General features: G+C 48.8%; 3 protein-coding genes and 1 long non-coding RNA gene across 6 annotated transcripts in view; 3 read left to right on the top strand and 1 right to left on the bottom strand.

The window, feature by feature from the left end:
• The window catches only part of SLAIN2 (SLAIN family member 2), a 29,121-nt gene extending 18,693 nt beyond the window's left edge, over positions 1-10,428 (top strand). The window contains exons 7-10 of one of the 3 annotated variants that reach the window (XM_085547218.1): positions 1,102-1,209; positions 1,909-1,986; positions 6,047-6,365; positions 7,800-10,425. In XM_085547218.1, coding sequence (XP_085403344.1) covers positions 1,102-1,209; positions 1,909-1,986; positions 6,047-6,365; positions 7,800-7,866 — 572 coding nt within the window. In that variant the 3' untranslated portion in view covers positions 7,867-10,425. Of the gene's footprint in view, positions 1-1,101; positions 1,210-1,908; positions 1,987-6,046; positions 6,366-7,799 lie in introns of all 3 variants that reach the window. The other 2 variants (XM_015862172.3, XM_015862173.3) reach the window with 2 other exon arrangements.
• On the bottom strand, positions 1,137-18,585 carry LOC107313703 (uncharacterized). Its single transcript, XR_004306996.2, has 4 exons — positions 18,460-18,585; positions 11,778-11,862; positions 11,109-11,211; positions 1,137-1,255 (listed from the first exon to the last, which is right to left on the bottom strand). It is a non-coding gene; the product is annotated as an uncharacterized LOC107313703 (long non-coding RNA).
• SLC10A4 (solute carrier family 10 member 4) lies at positions 15,935-17,664 on the top strand. Its single transcript, XM_015862174.3, has 3 exons — positions 15,935-16,496; positions 16,640-16,850; positions 16,961-17,664. Exons 1-3 carry the CDS (start codon positions 16,117-16,119, stop codon positions 17,474-17,476), a joined length of 1,107 nt encoding a protein of 368 aa, XP_015717660.1. The 5' UTR covers positions 15,935-16,116; the 3' UTR covers positions 17,477-17,664.
• ZAR1 (zygote arrest 1) lies at positions 17,605-20,303 on the top strand. The gene is made up of 4 exons (XM_015862175.3): positions 17,605-18,772; positions 18,840-18,932; positions 19,002-19,076; positions 19,164-20,303. Exons 1-4 carry the CDS (start codon positions 17,741-17,743, stop codon positions 19,305-19,307), a joined length of 1,344 nt encoding a protein of 447 aa, XP_015717661.2. The 5' UTR covers positions 17,605-17,740; the 3' UTR covers positions 19,308-20,303.
• Positions 20,304-21,346: the final 1,043 nt, after the last annotated feature.

Here is a 21,346-nt window from a genome sequence, read left to right as displayed (position 1 = left end):
ACACTTATCTCAAATCACGTTTCCACAGCATTACTCAAGTTCCCTGCTTGCAGCTCTTTGCAGTGTTGTAGCGCACGTACTGCTTAGCTGTCAGATGTTGGGAACTTTGCCTGGAGCCTCCACTGAGAAGGAAAGAAGGAATTTGATATATATTAAAAATATGTTTGTTTTTTTTTAATTCTTTCCACATCATCTCACATCTCTGACTCACAAGTAGCATAATAATGAAGGGGGAAGCAACTTACTGCTATGTACAGTTGACCACATTCAAGATCTTAAATATGAAAGAAGAATTTGTTCTTGATTTAACGTGGTAGAACAAAAAGACCGATTCAGCAGAAAGTGATATTATGGAATCCTTGTGGACAGAAACACTCTGGCCAGTGGTTGGCTTCACTAAATTCCTTTAAGAAAACAAGTCTGAGAACTGTGCTTATTTTTAAGCATCTTCACACGTTTAATTGGCTGTTTAGAAGTATTGAAAAAGGTTTACAGTAAGGCCATGTGTCAGAAGTCGACTGAGAACTGACTATTGCCTCATGCTTTTTTTGCACTAGATTCTAGTTGGTGGAAGAAGTTTTTGTTCTTGTTCTTTTAGGCTCATTTTATAACGTTTATAAATGTGTTTATTCATTTTTGCTGTTTGTTGAAAACGAAGTTTTCAGTTAGTTACAAAGATCAGAATGAATAGATCACCACCTAATTAATATTTTTAGAAGGAAGGGAGAACACATGATGGAATTCTTTTGTAGCTCACAAAATACTGCAGATTTTGCATTGACTCACGGATAAGAAATCCTTTAGTAAAGGATTAGTACCATTTGTTCCTTCTCCTGCCTTCTGCAGCAGTGTTCAGCAATTGGTGACACGAGCACTGAGCTTCCTCACTCAGGGTTGGGCTCTTCACACACAGCTGTTCCCCCATCTTTCTTCCCTCTCGCCATGGAAATAAGCCTTACCAATGTAAGCAGTTTTATGCCGGCATAAAACTACACACTGATGTGGGCGGAGACACTTTTTCATACATAGTCATTTTAAGAAGCCTTTGTGTAGGCAGAGCTTTATTTCACTGGCTGCTTTCCTTCTTCCCTCCAAAAATATGCTGCGGTGAAAACGTGCTGAATCAGTGCGTTCCTTCTGGCAATAGAGAGTTCTCTCTTTGCCAAGTTTCCGCTGCTCTTGGAACACAGGCTTCTTGCTTGGTATCTGGTAGGTAGTAAGGATGCGTCAAGGCAGTATCAGCCCTTGAATGTTACTAGAAAAAAGGCAGGACATAGAAGGTATATATAAAGCAGCGTGCTGTTTGCTTGCCGACAGCTGCTAACCCTCAGTTTTGCGTCTTCGTTCTGAGTTCTCTTATGTAACATCAGAGAAAAAAGCAAAACATCTCTCAAAATGGCTTATGTTTGCATACAGACAACAGCATTTTAAAATGATGCTCATACCAAAAGTGGTGCTTTTGCATCGTGCTACAACTTTTTCTTGAAAACTACTTTAAAATGATAAGTTTAGTCTTGCTTGATCAAATAGGACAGTTGAATTGTCATCCTTATTGTCCGATCTTGCACTCATATTGCTGTAGCATGCGTGCTAGGTGGCTTGTTCTCCCTTTGGTGTATTTGTTTGTTTGTTTTTGCCTTTCTGGGCATTTTGCCCTGCAAGCAGCTTTGATCTTACAGAACCTGCTCATTTTGCACTGCAAAGTTTCTGACACGCTTCTTTGTCACTCTTAGCCATTAAGAGCAAGCACCGTTTTAAAAACCATCACTTTCAGAGTCATAACAGCTTGTAGAGTGTTTTACTCACTCTATTCCTTATGTGTCACAAGCGGATGCCGTTCTGAACGTCCCAGTAACTTTAGCTTACTTATCATCTTAGACAAATATAACACTTCTTGTCTTTCAACAGCTCTGCAAAGGCAGAAAAATTTGCCTCGCGCTGCCTTCAAAACCAAACAGTTTCTTCAAACTCCATCTGCAAAAGGAGGTAATTAACTTACAGCCTCTTATCAAGCTCCAGCAAGTCTCAGATAATTGTTCACCTGCATTAAATCTCACACAGTCGAGATGAATGAAGTTGCTGTTGCATGTTGAGATTAACTGAGTAGCTCTCGGTGTAATAAAGAATCTGACTTCTTGGTCTAAACATTGACAATGCATTCCTGTATCATGTAAGGAAAGGAAAGCTTTAAATATGACTTTGAGACAAAGTCAAATTGTTGGTGACTTCTAGCATTGATCACTAAGCCTAGGTTGGAAAAGACAACTTCTGGATGAGTATTTAGCGGGGTGTCATTTGGATGGGATTTTTGTCTTACAACATACAGTCTGTAGAATAGATTTTGTTAACATTTCTGAACATGAAAAAAAAAAAATCATACATAAGTGCAAACATCGTCTTTCACTTAGTTCTGGAAACAGACAGTAACAACTTCACCCTCAGGCAACTGGAGATTTATGCACATGTTGTTTGTGCTTCCTCCTTTCCTCTCAAAACCAAACCATTATCCCACAGTGTAGTTTGTGGTGTTGTTTTTATTCTCAAAGAATTAGAGACTGTGTATAATGTTCCAGTTGGCTAATGGCTGAAGTTGACATTTTTGAGAAGAAAGTAAGTCCCACATCCAATTAGGCAAGTTTTAGCTGATTTTTAATTAACATTGGTAGCCTTGCTTGTGATACCGCCTCAATTTCACTACCAAGATGAAAACAAGAGTATATGTTAAAATCTCTTAAGGACTGTAGGAATCCTTGCAGATCCTGGAGGTGGCTGACAAGTGTGTCTTTCAGTCAGCTTCATTCCGTTCACAAAGTTTTAGTGCCCTGTCTTCCCTTGAATTAGCAAAGTGTAATGACTTTAAAGCAGATTCACATGGCTGATAGGAAGTTTCTAATGGTGTTTATGATATTCTTTCCAAATGCCAAAAACTTCTCTCAGTGTTGTGCTTTGACACACAACCATCATTTTTACTCCTTCCCAAAGCTTTCTGTGCCCTTTCCAGCAGGCTGTGCCTCTGCACTCATCCCATTACATAAAACACTTGCAGGGCTGGTAGCATCGCCTGTGGCTGAGGAAATGTACAGAAACACCAAGATGCTGTGGCGTTTGCTGTGTTGGCTTTCTTGTCTGTGAGCTAAGCAAGATTCTTGGGATTATAGCAGTATTATGCAGCCATGAAACAAGGCAGCTTTTTCAGAAGAATAATTGACTGTGGGCTAAATGACTTAAGTTCCTTAAAATGTTGGTCGTTACATGGCTTAACATCTTCAGAATAAGAACTTCAGCATGTTTGGGTTTTTTTAATCGTTTTCTGTAAAACCTTTCAAAATACCTTCAAGTAACAAAGCCTTTACCTCACAGATCCGCTAAGGTTTACGTGACAGTTCAGTATCAGTTGTGTGACAGAACAGCTTATTGATTTCCATTGCTTTGCCTCATCTGTTCTGCTGCATCAGTCTGAATCACCTCATACTGAAACATCAGTATGAGCTGGTTCGGAATCAGTTCAGGTTTCAAGCTGGTGTGCAGCAGCTGGCCTTGGAGTGCAGTTCTCACTGCATCTGATTTCTTCCCTGCCCTGCAGTGGGGAGCAGAATCCCAAGAGGGTGGGAAATTCCCCCTAGTGTTGTTCATGGTGCTGTTTATATTTTTCTTACTGCCTGAGGTTTTAACTGTAGCTGGTTCTAGTCATTCAATGTTTAAGGAGATGGAGCTGTGTGCTGTTGTTAAAACATCACCCTTACATGTTTTTATTAAACATTTATTATTTTGATATTGTATACCCATCTGCAGTATCAAATAGATTTGACTGAGGCAGTACTTCACACTTCATAATCAGGTCTTACAAATAGACCAGATTGAGCTCTATTAAATATCCCAAAATGTTAAGACAAAAGCCTTCACATGTAGAGCAGAATTGTTAGGCACTTTGCCAGCGATTGCTTTAGAGATCATAGCTCACTGGAAGACAATCAATTCCTTTATGTAAAATAATGAATACAGCTCTCAGCAATGCCTGCAACATGCATACTGACAGGAAACATTGTATGAATTGATAACTCAAGCTGGAAGCGTGGCAAAATGGGGCAGGAGAACATTGGGGAATGGAGAAGACTAATTCACTGACATAATGCTATAATGGGATGGTAAAAGCCTTTGGCTCCAGCAAAAAGGAACAAATACAGCAGCTACAGGAAATGAAAGAAAAGAGCAGCCTACCTTTAGAAGGTCTCCAGCAGACAGGGATCTCCAGCAAGGTACCCTCATCTCTACTGCCAACCCTTAAATGAGGTCTGGGAAGAGGTGGATTCTGGCTCCACCCCTTGTGGTCATTCAGCTTCATTGCATGCAGCTGAGCTCCCTGGTTTAGCCCTGCCTTTCCACCAGGTGCTCAATCACTGCTCCAGGCCATGACTTGCATTTCCACTACACCTGGATACTCACTTTCTCTGGAAAAACAACCGACTTCCTTCAGTTACAAGTCTTCATTGCACTTAGTGCTTTTGAACCTTTTTCCCATTATGCATATTAGCAGCCAGTACTGTCCATAGCAGCCCCTAATGCTGTGCCCAGTGTTTATATGCTGGCATTATTCAGTAGGTTAGTTGCTAACATGGTGCTGTATTTGAGTTCCACCAAGTATGGTGATGAGGAATTTAGTGATGAAAGCTCCCTTTGTTCAGACTGTAGAATCTCTTGGTAATTGCTGATTTAATTACACCAACTTTGCTGACAATTTCACATTCAAAAAAAACCCCTTCTAATATGTCACCTGTTGTAGCTCTAGGAGCACTTTGCTGCCATTCTTGTCCCATCATTCTGCTGTTAATGCTTTCTGTAATCCATTGTCCAGCTTGACATCAAGGGCTTTTATTAATTCTCCTTTCTACTTAACCAATTGTCGTATTGTTAACATCTCTACCACCTTTGTTAGCTTCTCCTATGCACAGCCTCATGCTTTCTACTGTCAGTAGGAAGGCCCTCTTGGATAATCCCAAAAGGAACTGAATCCAACTCACATCTGTAACGTACACATTAATCTTCCTATCAAGCCCAATCAGGAATAGTTTTGCAGTGTAACCTGAAAATTACCACTTTCTCTGTACCCCATATGAGAAGTCACGTTCCTAACATTACTGCTTTCTTCTCTTACTCTTTTTATTCGTAGTGGATCTGTCTTGTACAGTGATAATAAGTGCTGTGTGAAGGGCCACCTTTCTTAAGTACAACATCTGTTGTCAAAGAGGAACTCACCTTCCTCTGCATAAAGAGATTTACTAGTCAAAAAAGAATTGCTAATGCGAGGTCACTAAATGTCAGCCTGGTTTCTCCTTTTTTCTGATTGATTTGATTGTCCAGCATCAGCAGTTGCCAAATCACACCCCAGTCAGGCTGAGGAGCTGGTGAAATCCCATTCAAATATTAAGAAGACTGATGAGTTCAGGAAATCTATTTACTGATACGTTATGTGTATCTTTAAAATATTTCTGATACTCATAAAGAATTGAGGGACTCAAATACTGTCAGTATTTTGCTGCAAGGATCAATTGTCATGAATTGCTGCCTGTCTTTGAAAATTCAGAACCTTGAATTAAGGGCTAGTACAGAGCCTTGAATTCTAAGTCTAAACCTATAAATAGATGGTCACTGGTTTATTAACCTTACCCAAGGAGGATCTGATAAAGACCTGCATTTTACATACTAACTAACTTTGATAACAAAGTATTTAAAGTTTGAATTGTAAGTAAATCTGGTAATTTACACCTCTGTTTCTTCTGGCTTGATGGACAGAATGGTTAGGGCCCTACTGGCATTACCCCTAAATACAGATAAATATTCATAGTAGGTAAAGGGACCATTAGAGTTATTATATCAAAACCATGACAAAGAGGACATCTGAATTCCTGTTTCTCATTGCTGCTTGATTGGCTGTACTCCATTATACATTCCGTGTTGTTTGAATTTTCACATAAAATCCTTGCCTGTTTTTAATGTCAGTTACTCTGTAAGCTAAGCTTGAAAGTAACTTCTGCGTTTTATTTTCCAGTACCTTCTTCAAGTAAATTCCGCTCACCTGCAGCACCATCTCCCCTCGCTCTGCGACAACCACTGAAAGCATTTAGTAACCACGGACCTGGTTCTGCTGCTCCTCTGGAAGCCACACAGCTGACACACAGCAGTTCTTCACCTGGGCCTCTCGCAGCTCAGAGTTCAGGCTTGCCCAGCCCTGCCAGCAGCGTTAACAGCACCACCCTCACCAGGCCGGCAGGGACAGCGGGGATGAGGAGTGGTTTGCCCAGACCCAGTGCCCCTTCCACAGGGGGCATCCTAGTGCCTCGTAGCAAACTTGCACAGCCTGTTCGCAGGTGAGTGTGGGAAGGGCAGTCTGGATGTTCAGTTTGCCATACTGACTGCTGTATGTTGTGTATTTGTGCTGTTCCTCCCTGCACTTCTTAGTTTGGTTGAAGGTCTTGAGAAATGACAGGAATGGAAACCTCCATGTAAAGTGTTTTCAAAAGGGATTTGAAGCAAAACTGAGAGAAAAGGGTTCTTGAATTGGGCTGGAAGGTGGGTGAAGCTGAAATGAATAATGAAAGATACCCAACTAAAGAATCACAGAATTATCAAGGTTGGAAAAGACCTACAAGATCATCTAGTCCAACCATTACCAATACTTCCCAGTTAAATCACATCCCTCAACACAACATCCAAACGTTTCTTGAACACTCCCATAGTCGGTGACACTGCCACCTCCCTGGGCAGTGCATTCCAATGTCTGACCACCCTTTCCGAGAAGTAATTTTTCCTAATGTCCAGCCTGAATCTCCCCTGGCGCAGCTTAAAACCATTCCCTCTAGTTCTATCACTGATACTGGTACTGAAGGAAGTATCACAGTGTGGGCTGAGAAGGCAAAGACTTACCCTCAACCACAAGAGAAGCTAATTATGAGCTGGAAGGCTACACGGTCAGTTTGTCTTCAGGAGAATAGAAGGAAATGGTGCATAACTTGGAATATGTGCTTTTAGTGCCAAGTTAGTGTGTGTTTTCAGTGAAGGTGTCAAGTGGAAGACAGCTGACGTAAGGAAGTAGTCACCCATAGTCACCCATGAGGAATACTGAGAATCCCCTTAAGCAGAAAGAATGAACAGTTATCTCCAGTATCATGGGAAAGATGAAACAGTCATAAAGAGCAGTTTTGTTCTGCTTTGAGTGCTGAGCAGGGAACAAGAAGTGACTCACAGTATGGACTGTTTAGTGCTCCATAAGCTGCATGAAACGTGATGTTATAAACAGCAAGGGGCTTTTGGACAGAAACTTCTTAAGGGAAGCAAAGTGTAGCTGTCCAAATCCCAGCTGGCCTCAGAAGCGCTTCACTTATTACACAGCTGTTGTACGTGCTGTAGGTACAACGTGCAGTGTCTGTATGCAGTGCAGTATCAATGAACTTCTGAGATTCTGATGTAAGGAAACCGTAGTACTCTAAACAAGGATCTCTCTGCTTATATAAAAACCAAACAACAAAAGTCATTTTTAAATGGCAGGAGATTACATTTGTGTTCTTGCAGAGCACAGTAAGGAAATGTTTTCTGACTGTTTATTTGGATAGATTTCTGATGGGATAATTAGCAAGATTGTAAACTGAAAAACATTTTGGCTTGTATGTTAAATAAACTGTACTGCAGAGAAGCAAATGAGTAAAACATCTACTTTACTCTAAAAATGGTTAAGCTTTTATGTATTGTGGATGGGGATTTCAGCTGTTACGTATGAAACTGAAACATACCTCGTTCTGTTTTAGATCGTTACCTGCTCCCAAAACCTACAGCAACGTGAAAGACGAGAGTTGGAAAGATGGCTGCTATTGAACTGCAGAGCTTAATGCAAAGTTCCAGTGCTCATGGATGCTTCCTCACCAGGCGAACTCACAGCTGAGCCTACGGACTGTTCAGATGTGACTTTGGGATTTGTATAAATTCCAGACCTCTCTGTCTCTAATTAGCACAAGCTGGCAGAGATTATAAAGCAGCACTTTACTGACATCTAACATCAGATGTTTGGTGGTCATACAATCGCTTTCACATTGGGTTGCTCTCAGTTATGTTTTGTGGGTTTTTTTTCTTGCTTGCTAAAATGGGTAAATTTGAGCGTTTATGACAGTGGCCAATGTCTGGGCAGAAACATAACAAATGCCAAAGAAACGCCCATCTTGAAAAACAGCAAGAACAGCAGTCACTTAAATTTTCCAAAACTTGGTTTTCAACCTATTTTAACTCAGCAGAAAGGTTGGTAAATACACGCTATTGAAACAAGGCAGCGTTATATTCTGATTGCAGACTGCTACAGTGCTATTGAAACATCGCTGTTAACAGTTAGATGAGATTCTTGTTGGGGAAAGCGGTACGTGCATCCTTCAGGAAGAATCAGAAGCTACTCTGGAAGATGAGGCAGGACAGTAAGGAGTAGCCATGGCTTATACTAACATTAAAGGTTTGAATGTAGCAGACATACACAGATGCAATAGTATAGATTGCATCTTTCCTGTGTTGATTTATCAGCTTTACATGCTGTTATTGCTTGACTGCCAAAAGGGCTTAGCATCAGTTGTACAATCTTTCTGACCTTAAAGTTCCCGGCTCAGGAAAGATGGCCTTTGCTGTTGTAGCCACATTTTTAACACGTTGCTCACTATTTGGGGAAAACTTTTTTTATAGCAGGTTTCCTTATGCAGGATGAAGCAGGTAGTAATGTCCATTTGTTCTGATGCCACAGCACTACGCTCGCAGCCTGGAACATGACTGAAAATGCTGATAGAGGAGAAGGAAACACAACTATGCACTTGTAACATACAAACTTTAAGGTAATGAGTTGACTCTTGATGCCAAATGATTCCATGTAGGTGATGTTCCATGGTATGAGGGAGTTTTCTGTATCCTATTTTTTTACTTTCATCCATTTCTTAAATTGGTTAATTTTAAATTGTAAATATTTTTACAGAAGATATTTCCCATGTAAGTAAGTGTGTTTTAAATATGTACTTTGCCTTACATATGTGTATCTTACATTACTGGTAATAGAGTATGAAACCTGCTATGTCTGTTTACAAGCTCTGAGATTTCTCCTGTGGCTCTGACTTATTCTAACACATTTCTCTCTGAACAACTCATTTATACAATTAGCATTTGAACCATCATTTTCTGTTTCAGAAGACATCGTACAAACACTTGTAACTAAGGTTGTGTTTGGTGGGACGAGTTCAATGGAAGGGATTTTGTTTGAAGCTTTTTCAGTATGTTGGATGTACAGTCGATGAAATAATGAGATGTGAGTGGTATCCTTTGTGCAATGACTGACAGACACTAAGAGTTGGATCAGGCAATAGAAGCCTTCAGCCCCTGACGTACCTGAGCTTGGAACTGCTGGTGTATTTTGACTCCCACCACGAAGAGAAAAAACTAACCCTGAAATTCACACACTTGAGTTTTAGGCTCGCACTCACATATTCCTGGATAAAAAGCCATGCAATACTACTTGTGTTGGAAGAAGCCAAACAGAAAGTAGCAGAGATTGATTTGCAGCTCTTAATTACTCAAGCAGCTGTAGGCAAGTATAGATCGCTGAGTGACTTCGCACTCCAGACCAAGATCTGTGCTGAGACTTTGAAATTGGTATCAGATATACTGTAACTCTGTGAGATTTCTGCACAAGTCACCTGCTGAAACAGCCTGGCCTTGTTTGCTGGCACAGACAGCGGATGCCAGTATTAAGTGTCTCATGTATCTGTTAAGTAGAAGAGATCCAATGCACCCATTCCCATCAAAGACTGAATTATAACATGTCAGCATTTTACAAAGCAATGCCGCTTCATTCTAAAGAGAGATTATTTTTCATTGGTGGGTTTTATTAAACACCTTGCTTGACTTTGAAACTTTGAAAGTCAGTTTAGATGACAACACTGGGGTTTTACCATGGCTGCATCAAACCGTTCCGTAAGTTTCCTTCAGTAATTCATTACTTGGGTAAATTCAGCTTCAGTTCTTACACGTTCTTTTCTCTGCCGTTCTACTCCCCCTGAAATACAACAGATGCTTCCTGAAAAGACAGACTATCTGTTTACTAAAAGCCTTCGTGCATTACCAGTTTATCGATATCAGGAAATCATGGGGCTCCGTGTTTAGAGATTTACTGCAGAAGTGTGGAAATATGGATTTGATAAACTAGTGCCTATGATTTACTTAACTTATGTTTGATATAGTAGTAAGGGTTTTATGAATGTGGATTCCTTTTTGTGCCAACAGCTCGGAATTGTTGTATGTATGTGGGCAGAAAGGCTCATTCTGCTTCCAAAGTTATTTAATTTTTTTGTGTTTGAATGTTTTTTGTAAGTGTTAAAGTGTAAAAATATATATATAAAATATTCTTACCACAAAGCACTGCCTGCATCATTATTTGTATAGCAAACTTTATAGATTCTTTTTGTATTTATAGGGTTTTCTTAAGAGGTTTCTGTTGGATTGTTTGAGTTTTCTTCCCCCTCTGTATTCACTTCTTCAGTCTTGAACATCAGCTACTGCTCTGCAGTTCATGCAGTGAGAACAGTGCCCAGAACTGAACAGCACTCGAGATGTGGCCTCACCAGAGCAGAGAACAAAGGGACGATCACCTCCCTGCTCCTGCTGGCTGTACAGTTCCTGATACATGCCAGGATGCCATTGGCATCTTTGGCCACCTGTGCACACTGCTGGCCCACTGAGGGTGCACTCAACCCTCTCACCCAGATCATTAATAAAGAAATGAAACAAGACCATCCCCAGCACTGACCCCTGAGGGGCAACATTCGTGGCTGGTCACCAGCTGGATTTCATTCACCACCACCCTCTGCAAGAACGCAGCTGCCAGGTTCAGCAGGCCTGTTTCCATTACACAAACGCCATCCTTTCATCACATCAGCATTAGAATAGTTAAGCTGGACCTACATCTATATGGTAAGCAGACCTAGCATGATGCATACAATGAAATTCAAGCAGTGAGACTCGCCATGCATTGCTGTGTAGTCCCCTGGTCTGTAATTAAACATCCAGATCAGAATGTTTCCCCCGAGGCCGCTCACCTGCTGAAGTGGAGCTGACTTCACTCTTCCTGCCCCTTGGACGTGAGCTGCTCCTCCCCTTCACCTTTTGGTTCAGGGATCAAATGTGGTTTCCCTCGTGTTCCTTCAGGAAAACACAGGGCAGCATTAAAGTCACAGGTAATTCAGTTGCCCTTCCCATATCTCTTCCTATAATAAACACTGCATTTACCGTTTACTCTTAAGCGTTGGCCATCCTCTGGCACAAGGCTGACACCTGCAGGCTGTCTGACCACTGCTTTGTTTCAGGAAGGTGAGGCCGGATCTGCCTCACACACAACTTCAGCACAGCAAAGAAACCTTTCCCTCCCAAAGCCTCGTGTTAACCCCTGGTTTGCAGGTCAGGAACTGGAAGGAGCCAGCACTGCTTCAGGCTCACGCTCACTCCCTAGAACTGCTCACTTTGCAATAGGACCACCAGTCCCAATGTCTCACACAGTCATTCTATACACCACTGTCCCCTTTACATTAATCCCTGCTCTCTGCAGGGCAGTTGAAACAGAAAGCCTTTGAAGGCCCCTTCCACCTCAGAGGACTCTATGATAACGTCCTCAATGCATTTCTCCTAGGCATGTTTCTTCCCTTTGGTTAGTACCACCAACCCATACATCCAGTTACACACAATCCAATACCTAATGGATCTTTACTCACCTCTCTCTTTTAGCCCCAGGTTAATACAGCTCAGCCACCGCACTGCTGCTTCTGCTCACAGTGTGCTCCAGCAGTGGCCATAATGCTGATGGGAGAAAGCAACAGACCAAGTGCTATTAGAAAGCTTCCAGTTCAGAACAGGACCTAGAAACCATCACATATAAACAGCAGCCCCAGGTCTGCAGTGTGAGCAGAGCTCTCTTTATCAGAATGAGGCTGGGCAGGACAGGTGCAGCTCATGACAAATCTTCCTGACGCTCCTCCTTCAGAAATGCAGCTTCACTGAAGCAGGTGCTGCCATTTGGAGCCTTATGGGGGTGAAGGGGTTGGGGAACCTTGGGCGAACCCTCTGCTCCTGCCTTAGCCTCTGGGTTCTCCATGCATCTCTACTCTTACCCACTGATGTGGAGCCCAGCACAAGGTTAAGTCATTTATGTTCATCTACCCCCAGGCTAATACAGACACAAGCCCTGTTAGTGCTGCTCCAGCAGACTTGAATACCAAGGAATTAGGAACCCTTTGGCCCGGTTCCATTTCAAGCAGTGCCTGGATGTCAATGGCAGCAGCGTTGTGTCACTGCTGTCACCTGGCTTCAGGATCACAGAATCACTCACACTGAGCTGCAGGAGACCCCCCTCCTGTTCCCTGCTCTGCCACACGCTGCTGGTGACGCGGATGTATTTTGCTGGGGCTCAGCCCTTTGTCAGCACCGTGTGGCTGGGAGGGAGGGATGGGTGCTCTGCTATTTAGAGACAAGGGGCAGCTGTGGGCAGCCCCTCATCTGTGGCAGCGGGGTGAGCTACGAATGGAAATCTGGCCAACATCTGCTTATAAGACCAAATGTCACAGAGCAGGTAATGCCTGTGGGAAATGTCAGAGTTGACAGCGGTTCTTTTTTTGTGAGGGTGGATTGGTGAAAATCTTAGCAAAGATTTGGTTCCTGTATCTATGCTGCCATTTACACAGGCCTGGATCAATGCTTGGCACTGCCTACGCTGCGCTCCAGGCACAGGAATGCTGCAGGACACCAGAACTGAGTATTAATTAACATTTGGCACTTGGTATTGCTAAAGCTTGTACAACTGACCTCAGCCCATTGATTCCAGCCTGTCCAGATCCCTCTGTAGGCCCTACCTATAAAGGCAGATCCTCACTTCCTCCCAGTTCAGTGTCATTTGCAAACTCATTGAGCATGCACTCAATCTCCTCACCCGGCTCTTTGTTATGGGACCAGCGTACAACGCTCTCTAAGAGCTTCCCATTATGAGAGAGATTTATCTCTTCCCATTCTCCTGAGATTTCTTTGTAAATCAATGAGGATTTAATCTAATAACAGCACACCTGGCTTGTGGTCTGGCCTTGCTTTGTTGGTGTGCTGATCAGCCCCATAGATATCCATTTTCATTACTCTGTAAGGAGCTGGCAGTGGCACAAGGATCATTTTTATTTCGTGTTTAAGCAGCCTTGCTGTAGGAGGGCTCTGTGCCACGTGGGGCAGAGCAATGCTGCTCATGCTGACCCGTCCCATGGGCTCATCTCCAATGTGAGGAAAGCTTTGGCAGCAGAGGGCTGGGATTTATTTGTCTTTAGGATGTCTCCCTTCAATTAAATTAACACTCCATTCAGCAAACAGCGCTGCAGGAGTCTTTACATTCACTCCTGTATCTTTTGACATTCAAACTGTTGTGTAGGACGATGCGGTCTCAGTGCCATTTACTCTGACCTGGCCAAACCAAACCAAACAACAGCCCATATTTTACAGGTACAAGACGACATTTATGAGCTTCACCTTACATGATTTATGGCTTTTAACTGGATTAGGTTCCTGTGTAGGGAATGAATCATAGAATCATAGAATCATAGAATTACCCAGGTTGGAAAAGGCCTTGAGGATCACCAAGTCCAACCGCAGCCTAACCAGTACCCTAACTCTAACAACCCTCTGCTAAATCATATCCCTGAGCACCACATCCAAACAGCTCTTAAACACAACCAGGGATGGCGATTCAACCACCTCCCTGGGCAGCCTATTCCAGTACCTAACTACCCTTTCTGTAAAGAAGTTCTTCCCAATATCCAACCAGCAGAGCCCCGCAAAGGCAGAGCTGTGCCTGCAGGAGGATGCCTGGCCCTGAGCCCAGGGGTGAGCTTCAGAGGCAGCCCCAGCTCCGTCGTCCCCTGTTCCTGCCTGGCTGGGCACGAGGCTAATTCCAGCTCCTCTGCACCAAGACGTGCATTAGTCATCCAGTCATTTATTTTATTACGCCTTTCATCATGATGCTGATAGTGCTCCCACATGAAAAGAAACATCTCAGACGGCAACAGAAGGCGGCAGTGCCTGAAGCGGAATGATTTCCTATGTAAACTCAGGTAAAGGTACCTAACATGCAACACGTAGCTGCTAATCAAAGTTACCAAGGCAGCCTCCAAATGCACACCACCAATATCTGCCTTACAGCTGCAGGGGAACAGCCGCCAAAGCAGACGTCCATCAGAATCCATTTGCAGGATTAGCCTTTGTCCCAGGAGCCTGCCTGTAATGGGATGGCTGGCAAAGGGATCTGCCTCTTGGATTTGGAAGGTGGGTCACACACAGTTAGGACGCTCAGTCCTCATGGTGAAATATCGGAACACGGCAACCTGAGTCCTGAAGTGCTTCGTTTGATGATTAATGGGCTTGAGGTGCCTTAAAAATAACCATGGGGCACATCAAGTACAACAGCACAGTTCATTTCAACAGTAATTCCTGCCCTGGGCTGCTAACACAGCATCGCTCAGCAGGGCTGTGATTCAAAGGGAGGAGCTGCCCGCAGCCACGCAGAGGAAATGCAGCAGGACACGGGGACACAAAGGAGACCCACAGGACAGCAGTGAAGCTCGTGCTGCTGCATTCGGGTTGTGGAGCTTGGAGAGCTGTGGGTGCCCCATCCCAACCAAGGCCAGTTTGGATGGGGCCCTGGGCAGCCTGAGCTGGTGGGGGGCAGCCCTGCCCACAGCATGGGGGTAAAACTGGGTGGGATTTAGCATCCCTTCCAACCCAAACAGGTCTGTGGTTCTATGATTTGTAATAAGAGCCTGAGGGACAGAACTGCAATGAATGAACACATCTGGTTCTCTCGGTTTTTGCCCATAACGTGACTGGTTTGGGGCAGGAGCAATGCCCATCCATCAGCACGTCCTGACCAGCGTCCTGGGGTGACAAAAGGAGTGACCCCCCCCCGAAAGAGGCAAGAGCCACCCACTCAGAGAAGGCCCTGCTTACCCCAGCACCAGCCAACACAGCCTCACCAGCACAAAGACAGCCATGGAACAACCATCAAAACCACCGTCTCTGCATATTCCTGTTCTGATTCCTGAGTCTCCAAAGCCACAAGAAATAACCACTCCAGATCCATGTTATAAGTAGCAATGAACACACATGTCTCACCATGCTCGAGGCCTTTCCTCTCCTCTCCACACTCCCATCACTGCTGTGCAGGCTGGTGCAGGGCACGGTGCTTCTCACAGGAGCAAAGCATTCCAACAGCAGCTCCATGCGCTGTGCTCAATGAGCAGCGAGGAGCCCCGGGTCATCCCATACAGTACCTGGGTCATCCCATACAGTACCTGGGTCATCCCTTACAGTACCTGCGTCATCCCTTACAGTACCTGGGCCATCCCTTACAGTATGGTCAGCAGTGCTGGCAGGATGCACGTTGCCCTGCAGAAGCCAGGCCCCTTCTGCGAGTAGTGGGAGGCAATATTATTCACTCTGGTTACAAACCGTGCACCAGTGGCTGCTCTCCATCCCACCCCTTGCCCTCACCATCCGTCTGCTCACCCGATTTTCAACAGATGGAACAACGAGGAAGAAATGTGTTCCAAACTTATAGTTCGGAACGTTCAGCCCCATATAACCAACCCGGCCCTGCGCTCCCCTTGGCCGGCAGCTCAGAGCACAGAATACGAACGGATGAGCTGCAGAGCTGGGTCCCACCGGGCCGTCCAGCGCCGCTGACTCATCCCGTGCTCTCCTTCAGCACTGACCCCGCACGGCCCGGCACTCAGCAGCCCCGATCTGCCGCCCCCTCCTCCCCTCTCACTGGCGGCCGATCCTCGCGGGGCGCCTCGATCCCGCAGTCCCGTACACAGCGCGGTGCCCCCCGAGCAGCGCTGCCCCCCCGCTCCCGTTGCGGGCCCTGCCCCCGCGGGAGGAGGGCGGCGGGGCCGGGGGCGGCGCTGGCGGCCGTCGGGGCTGCGGCGAAACACCGCCCCGAGAGCGGCGGCAGACGGCGCGGAGCGCGGCGCGGGCTGCGGGCGCCCGTCAGCCCCGAGGGTCCCGCGGCCCCGCGTTGCGGCCATGGCCGGCTCCGAGCAGCCCCCGGCTGCGGGCGGCCGCCCCGACGACGCAGCGGCGCCGGGGCCCGGCGAGGCGCTGGGGGAGCGGCCGCTGAGCCAGGGGCTGAGCGTGCTGGTGGGGCTGGCGCTGTGCGTGACCATGCTGGGGCTGGGCTGCGCCGTGGAGCTGGGGCAGCTGGGCCGGCAGCTGCGGCGCCCCGTGGGGGTGCTGCTGGCGCTGCTGGGGCAGTTCGTGGCCATGCCGCTGGTCGCCTTCCTGCTCGCCCTCATCTTCGCGCTGGACGAGGTGGCGGCCGTGGCGGTGCTGCTGTGCGGCTGCTGCCCCGGGGGGAACCTCTCCAACCTCATGTCGGTGCTCGTCGACGGTGACATGACCCTCAGGTAGGCAGCGGGTGCCGGGGCGGGTCGGGCACGGCGCATGGCTCGGCTCCGGGACCCCGATCCTACAACGGGAGGGAGCGGGGAGCGTGTTCCGACAGCTCCTGCCCCGGCGCGATCCGCCGTTACCTTTCGCTCCCCCGCAGCATCATCATGACCGCCTCCTCCACGCTGCTGGCGCTGCTCCTGATGCCGCTGTGCCTGTGGCTGTACAGCCGGCCCTGGATCCACACGGCGCTGGTGCGGCTGCTGCCCCTGGGCGCCGTCAGCCTGACGCTGGGCAGCACGCTGCTCCCCATCGGCATGGGGGTGCTCATCCGATACCGGTACCCCCGTGCTGCCGACATCCTGGTCAAGGTAAGGGCACCATATGGGCGCTGCGGAGGTTCTGAATGCACAACGCGAGGGCAGAGGGGATTTGTGCTGTTCAACTCATCCTTGTGCCGTTTGTCGCTGTGTGTGTCCAGGTCTCGCTGTGGTCCCTCTTAGTGACCCTGGTGATCCTCTTCATCCTGACCGGCACCATGCTGGGGCCCGACCTGCTGGCTCACATCCCCGCCTCAGTCTATGCCATCGCCGTGCTGATGCCGCTGACGGGGTACGCCCTGGGATACGGTTTGGCCACGCTGTTCAGGATGCCCCCGCACTGCAGAAGAACCGTGTCGCTGGAGACGGGCTGCCAGAACGTCCAGCTCTGCACCGCCATCCTCAAGCTCACCTTCCCCCCGCAGCTGGTGGGCGGCATGTACATGTTCCCCCTGCTCTACGCGCTCTTCCAGGCGGCGGAAGCGGGGCTCTTCGTGCTGGCCTACAAGGTGTACGGCAGAGACGGCCCCAAGCAGGAGATGCTGGGAGACGAGGAGGACACAGACATCTCCTATAGGAAGCTGAAGGAAGAGGAGGTGCCCGATACCTCCTATGGCACAGTGAGCACTGCGGAGCTCGGCGCTGCTCCCACAGAGACGACGCAGACAGCGCTGTAGCTGGGTGGTGATGGTGGCAGCCCGTAGTTGGGGTGGCAGTGTGGTGTGAGCCCTGCTTGTGCTGGGTGAGCTCACCCGGACTCTGTTGTTGTTCCAGCTGCTCCCGTCGTACAGTGACGTGTGTTTATTGCCATCACTGGTGTAGTTCCTCACAAGTATAAATAAAATAAGTAATAATAATAATAAAAGAGGAGAAAGTATTGCTGCCACACAACCCAGTGAGCTTTTCTCCATGCAGTGAGGCTCCATCTGCCCAGGTGTGGGATGAGAACACTTGTAGAGGCCGAGGTGCTGTCACCTTGTGTGTGTCTCCACGTAAACCAAACCCAAACCAAACCCAAACCAAACCCAAACCAAACCCGCCTCGCGGCCGATTATTTGCCCGGAGGCAGCTCCGAACCGCTCCCCCATCTCACCGAGCGCCTCAGGCCGCCCCAGGCCCATGGCCCGGCTCCGGGCAGGCGCCGTCGGGGCGTGTGGGGCCGGGCCCCGCCCCGGGGGTATTTAAGGCCGCCCCCGTGCCGCCGTGTGTGCGCTATGGCGGAGGACGCGATGGAGAGCTACCTGTACGCCGCTTACCCGCCCTACTCGTACCGCTACCCGCCGCCCAAAGCCAAGGGCGGCCCGGGCGGCTGGCGGCCGCGGGGCGGGTACCTGGCGGGCTACGGGGAGGCGGCGGCGGCCGCGGCCGAGTACTTCGACGACTACCAGCGTGCGCAGCTGAAGGCCATCCTGTCCCAGGTGAACCCCAACCTGACGCCGCGGCTCCGCAAGGCCAACACCAAGGAGGTGGGCGTGCAGGTCAACCCGCGGCAGGACGCCTCGGTGCAGTGCTCCCTGGGGCCCCGCACGCTGCTCAGACGCCGGCCCGGACCCGCCACGTCGAGGCCCCGCGAGGCGGCCCCGGAGCCGCAGCCGGAGCCGGATCAGGAGCAGGGCAGCCCGGCCACCACCAGCACCCGAGCCGTGCGCTTTCCCCGCACCGTGGCCGTGTACTCGCCCGTGGCGTCCCGCCGCATCACCGCCTTCAACGAGGAGCCGCGAGAGCCCCGGGAGCCGCCGGCCCCGGCCGCCGTCGAGGAGGAGCGGCGCGATGCGGAGGCGGTGCGCGCCAGCTGGGAGGAACCGGCCGAGAGCGAGGCCGCTCCGCTGGAACAACGCGGGGCCGCGGGCTCGGACGGAGCCCGGCAGGAGGAAGAGCCGCCGGAGGAGCCGCCGGTGGAGCCTTCGGCGGAGCCGCCCGCCGCGCCCCAGAAGCAGGAGGCGGCCCCGGGCAAGGCCCGTCTGCGCTTCCAGGTGAGGAGCGGGGCCTGGGGCGGGGGCCGGGCTGAGCGTCAACCTCGGTAACGGCCGTGTCCGTCAGTTCCTGGAGCAGAAGTACGGCTACTACCACTGCAAGGACTGCAACGTCCGCTGGGAGAGCGCCTACGTCTGGTGCGTGCAGGGCACCAACAAGGTACGGCCCGTCCCGTCCCGCCCGGCCCCGAGGCGACCCCCGCAGCCTCTGACCGCCCCGTCCCCGCAGGTCTATTTCCGACAGTTCTGCCGCACGTGCCAGAAGTCGTACAACCCGTATCGCGTGGAGGACATCACCTGCCAGGTAAACAAACACCGGCCAGGTGAACACCGGGCCCCGCAGCCCGAGCTGCTCCCCGCACCCACCCCCCGCTGACCCGTGTCCCCGCAGAGCTGCAAGCAGACGCGCTGCACCTGCCCCGTGAAGCTGCGCCACGTGGACCCCAAGAGGCCGCACCGCCAGGACCTGTGCGGGAGGTGCAAGGGGAAGCGGCTGTCCTGCGACAGCACCTTCAGCTTCAAATACATCATCTGAGGACGAGGAGGAGGGGATGGGGGGGGTTGTTTGTTTGTTTAGGGCTCTTCCGGGGAACTGCAGGCTCGGCAGGTTGATTTCTGTTGCTGTTTGGGGGTGGCTGGGAAAGCTTGCGAGTAAAGATTTGATGAAGCCTCTGCTGGTCAGGTGGGGCTGTGCCCGGTTTACAGGGCTGTGTTGAAATGTTGGGAGTTGTGTAAGGGAAGAGCCCACAAATAATGGTTTGCACGTTAGTGACAGTCTGGGCTGCAGCAGCTCAAGGCTGTGTGGGGTCTCAGATAGGAAAGATCGCTGGTTACTCATCCTGCTCAAACACTTGGGCATCGGGCTGACACCCACTGCAGGTGGCAGAGTCACTGTGCACGTTGGTGCTCCAGGGCTCCTGCCCTGCTGTTCCTCTCTGGACAGTGGCTGAGAATGACTGTGTAGCAGTCAGGATGCTGCTGGTATGGCTGGCTGGGCCTGGCTGAGCTGGTGGTGTAGGCTGGGGCCACGTGCTGCTTGGGGTGGTCTTAATTTGTCTTCAGAGGCAGCTGTCACTGGTGAGGGAGTTGTTGATGATACACATATCGGGTGGAAGGAAACTTGTGGCTATTGGGAGGAAGGGCTCCAGATGACTTGCATCTGCCCAGCTTCTTCCGAGCCTGTGGATGCTGCACAAAATGCTGCACCAAATGCTGTGCACGTGGTGGTGTGTGCTTGGAGTGGCCCTTAGGTTTGGTTCTGCTGCCTTCCTGCATGGAGGAGCAGATCACTGCCCATCTGGGATGGGGTTTGCAGCTAGAGGTGATGCACACACACTATTTATGCTGCCAGGGTGAGGTGATGTTTAAGCGGTGTTATGCACTTCAGCACACTACGGCAGTGCCACCTGCACAGACAACTCAGGGAAACCTGTGCCCCACTATATTCTACCTCATAGCTAAGGAGATGGGTGATCAATGGAGAAATGTACTTTCCTGAGAATGCAAATAAAGCTGTTACCTTTGAAATTAAGCACTATGCTGGACTGAGTCTTGTGGAGAACTCTTCTAAGGTGGCTTAGAAGAACTGGCTTCAGAGCACCAGCAGGAGCTGCCTGTGTCTGTGCTGCTCTCATAGAGGCCGTGGTGATGGTGGGGAGGTAACAGCTGTCCTTGCTGGTAGTGTTTGCCTGTTGGGGAGTGGTATTAATGCTAGAGCTCCTCAAGAACAGACATCGCTCATCCTGCTGTCAGTTCCTGCGTTATTTAAGTGCATCCCTTGAACTTAGTGCAGTAACTTTGCAGTTCTGTTACTGAAATCTTTTGCTGTAGGAGTACAATCTATCACCAGCAATTAATTGCTCAGTGACTTCATTTATGCTTGCTTTGCTAATTACTGTAACAGCATGGTGCACTCTAGGAATGAGCAGAGCACTACTAGTTTTTCCACAGCAACACCAGTTTTGTATCATATCACTGAGTAGCTCCTCCTATGTATCCAGCTCTCCTCACCAGCAGGGCTTTGAGGAATGCTTGCTGTGGAGTTACCAGCAGTATCAGAGTGGAAATGCAGTACACCTGAGAACTGTGACACCCCCAGCTACTTTAGAGAGCACACAGCTGGTGCTGGAGCACAGCTGAGCTTCAGGAGAGCTCCTTTGGTGGTGAAGCAGGGGCAGGCTGGCCCTACATGCTGCTGCGAGGTCCTGGGGTGTGGAGGAAGGGGAGTGCAGTTAATGGTGTTAAACAGGCTTTCCTTTGTGCTGCACTTGTTCCTAGTGAGTGTTGCTCCTCCAACATAAATACATCCACTGCTTTCATTGCTTGATGTACGGTTCTGAATGCTTTCCCACTTTACTGCTGTCATTGTCTTTGACAGCACATGCTGCACTGTGGGCTGTGGTTCCTCAGTTCAACAGAAAGAAGGGATGCTGATGGTGACCTGTGTGATTATGCAAAGCAGAGAACAGCAGAGTTGTCAGCTCTTCAAAGGTACCTTGAGCATTGCACTGCTTCTCCATGGAAAGGTGCTTTTTGCAGATGTTAGCTCTGATAATACTGCGCTCAGTGCATCTT

This window comes from Coturnix japonica, chromosome 4 (assembly GCF_054131305.1).
Source record: "Coturnix japonica strain WE chromosome 4, WE-NBRP24, whole genome shotgun sequence".
Taxonomy (NCBI): domain Eukaryota; kingdom Metazoa; phylum Chordata; class Aves; order Galliformes; family Phasianidae; genus Coturnix; species Coturnix japonica.
Note: the sequence above shows the minus strand (reverse complement) of the source record. Positions and strands in the feature narration are given on the sequence as shown.

Coding starts and splice junctions, on each gene's coding strand:
- SLC10A4 (XM_015862174.3), top strand. CDS start 16,117: ATGGCCGGCTCCGAGCAGCCCCCGGCTGCGGGCGGCCGCCCCGACGAC. Junction 16,497..16,639: donor GACGGTGACATGACCCTCAG/GTAGGCAGCGGG, acceptor GCTCCCCCGCAG/CATCATCATGACCGCCTCCT. Junction 16,851..16,960: donor CTGCCGACATCCTGGTCAAG/GTAAGGGCACCA, acceptor GTGTGTGTCCAG/GTCTCGCTGTGGTCCCTCTT.
- ZAR1 (XM_015862175.3), top strand. CDS start 17,741: ATGAGAACACTTGTAGAGGCCGAGGTGCTGTCACCTTGTGTGTGTCTC. Junction 18,773..18,839: donor AGGCCCGTCTGCGCTTCCAG/GTGAGGAGCGGG, acceptor CGTGTCCGTCAG/TTCCTGGAGCAGAAGTACGG. Junction 19,077..19,163: donor TGGAGGACATCACCTGCCAG/GTAAACAAACAC, acceptor GTGTCCCCGCAG/AGCTGCAAGCAGACGCGCTG.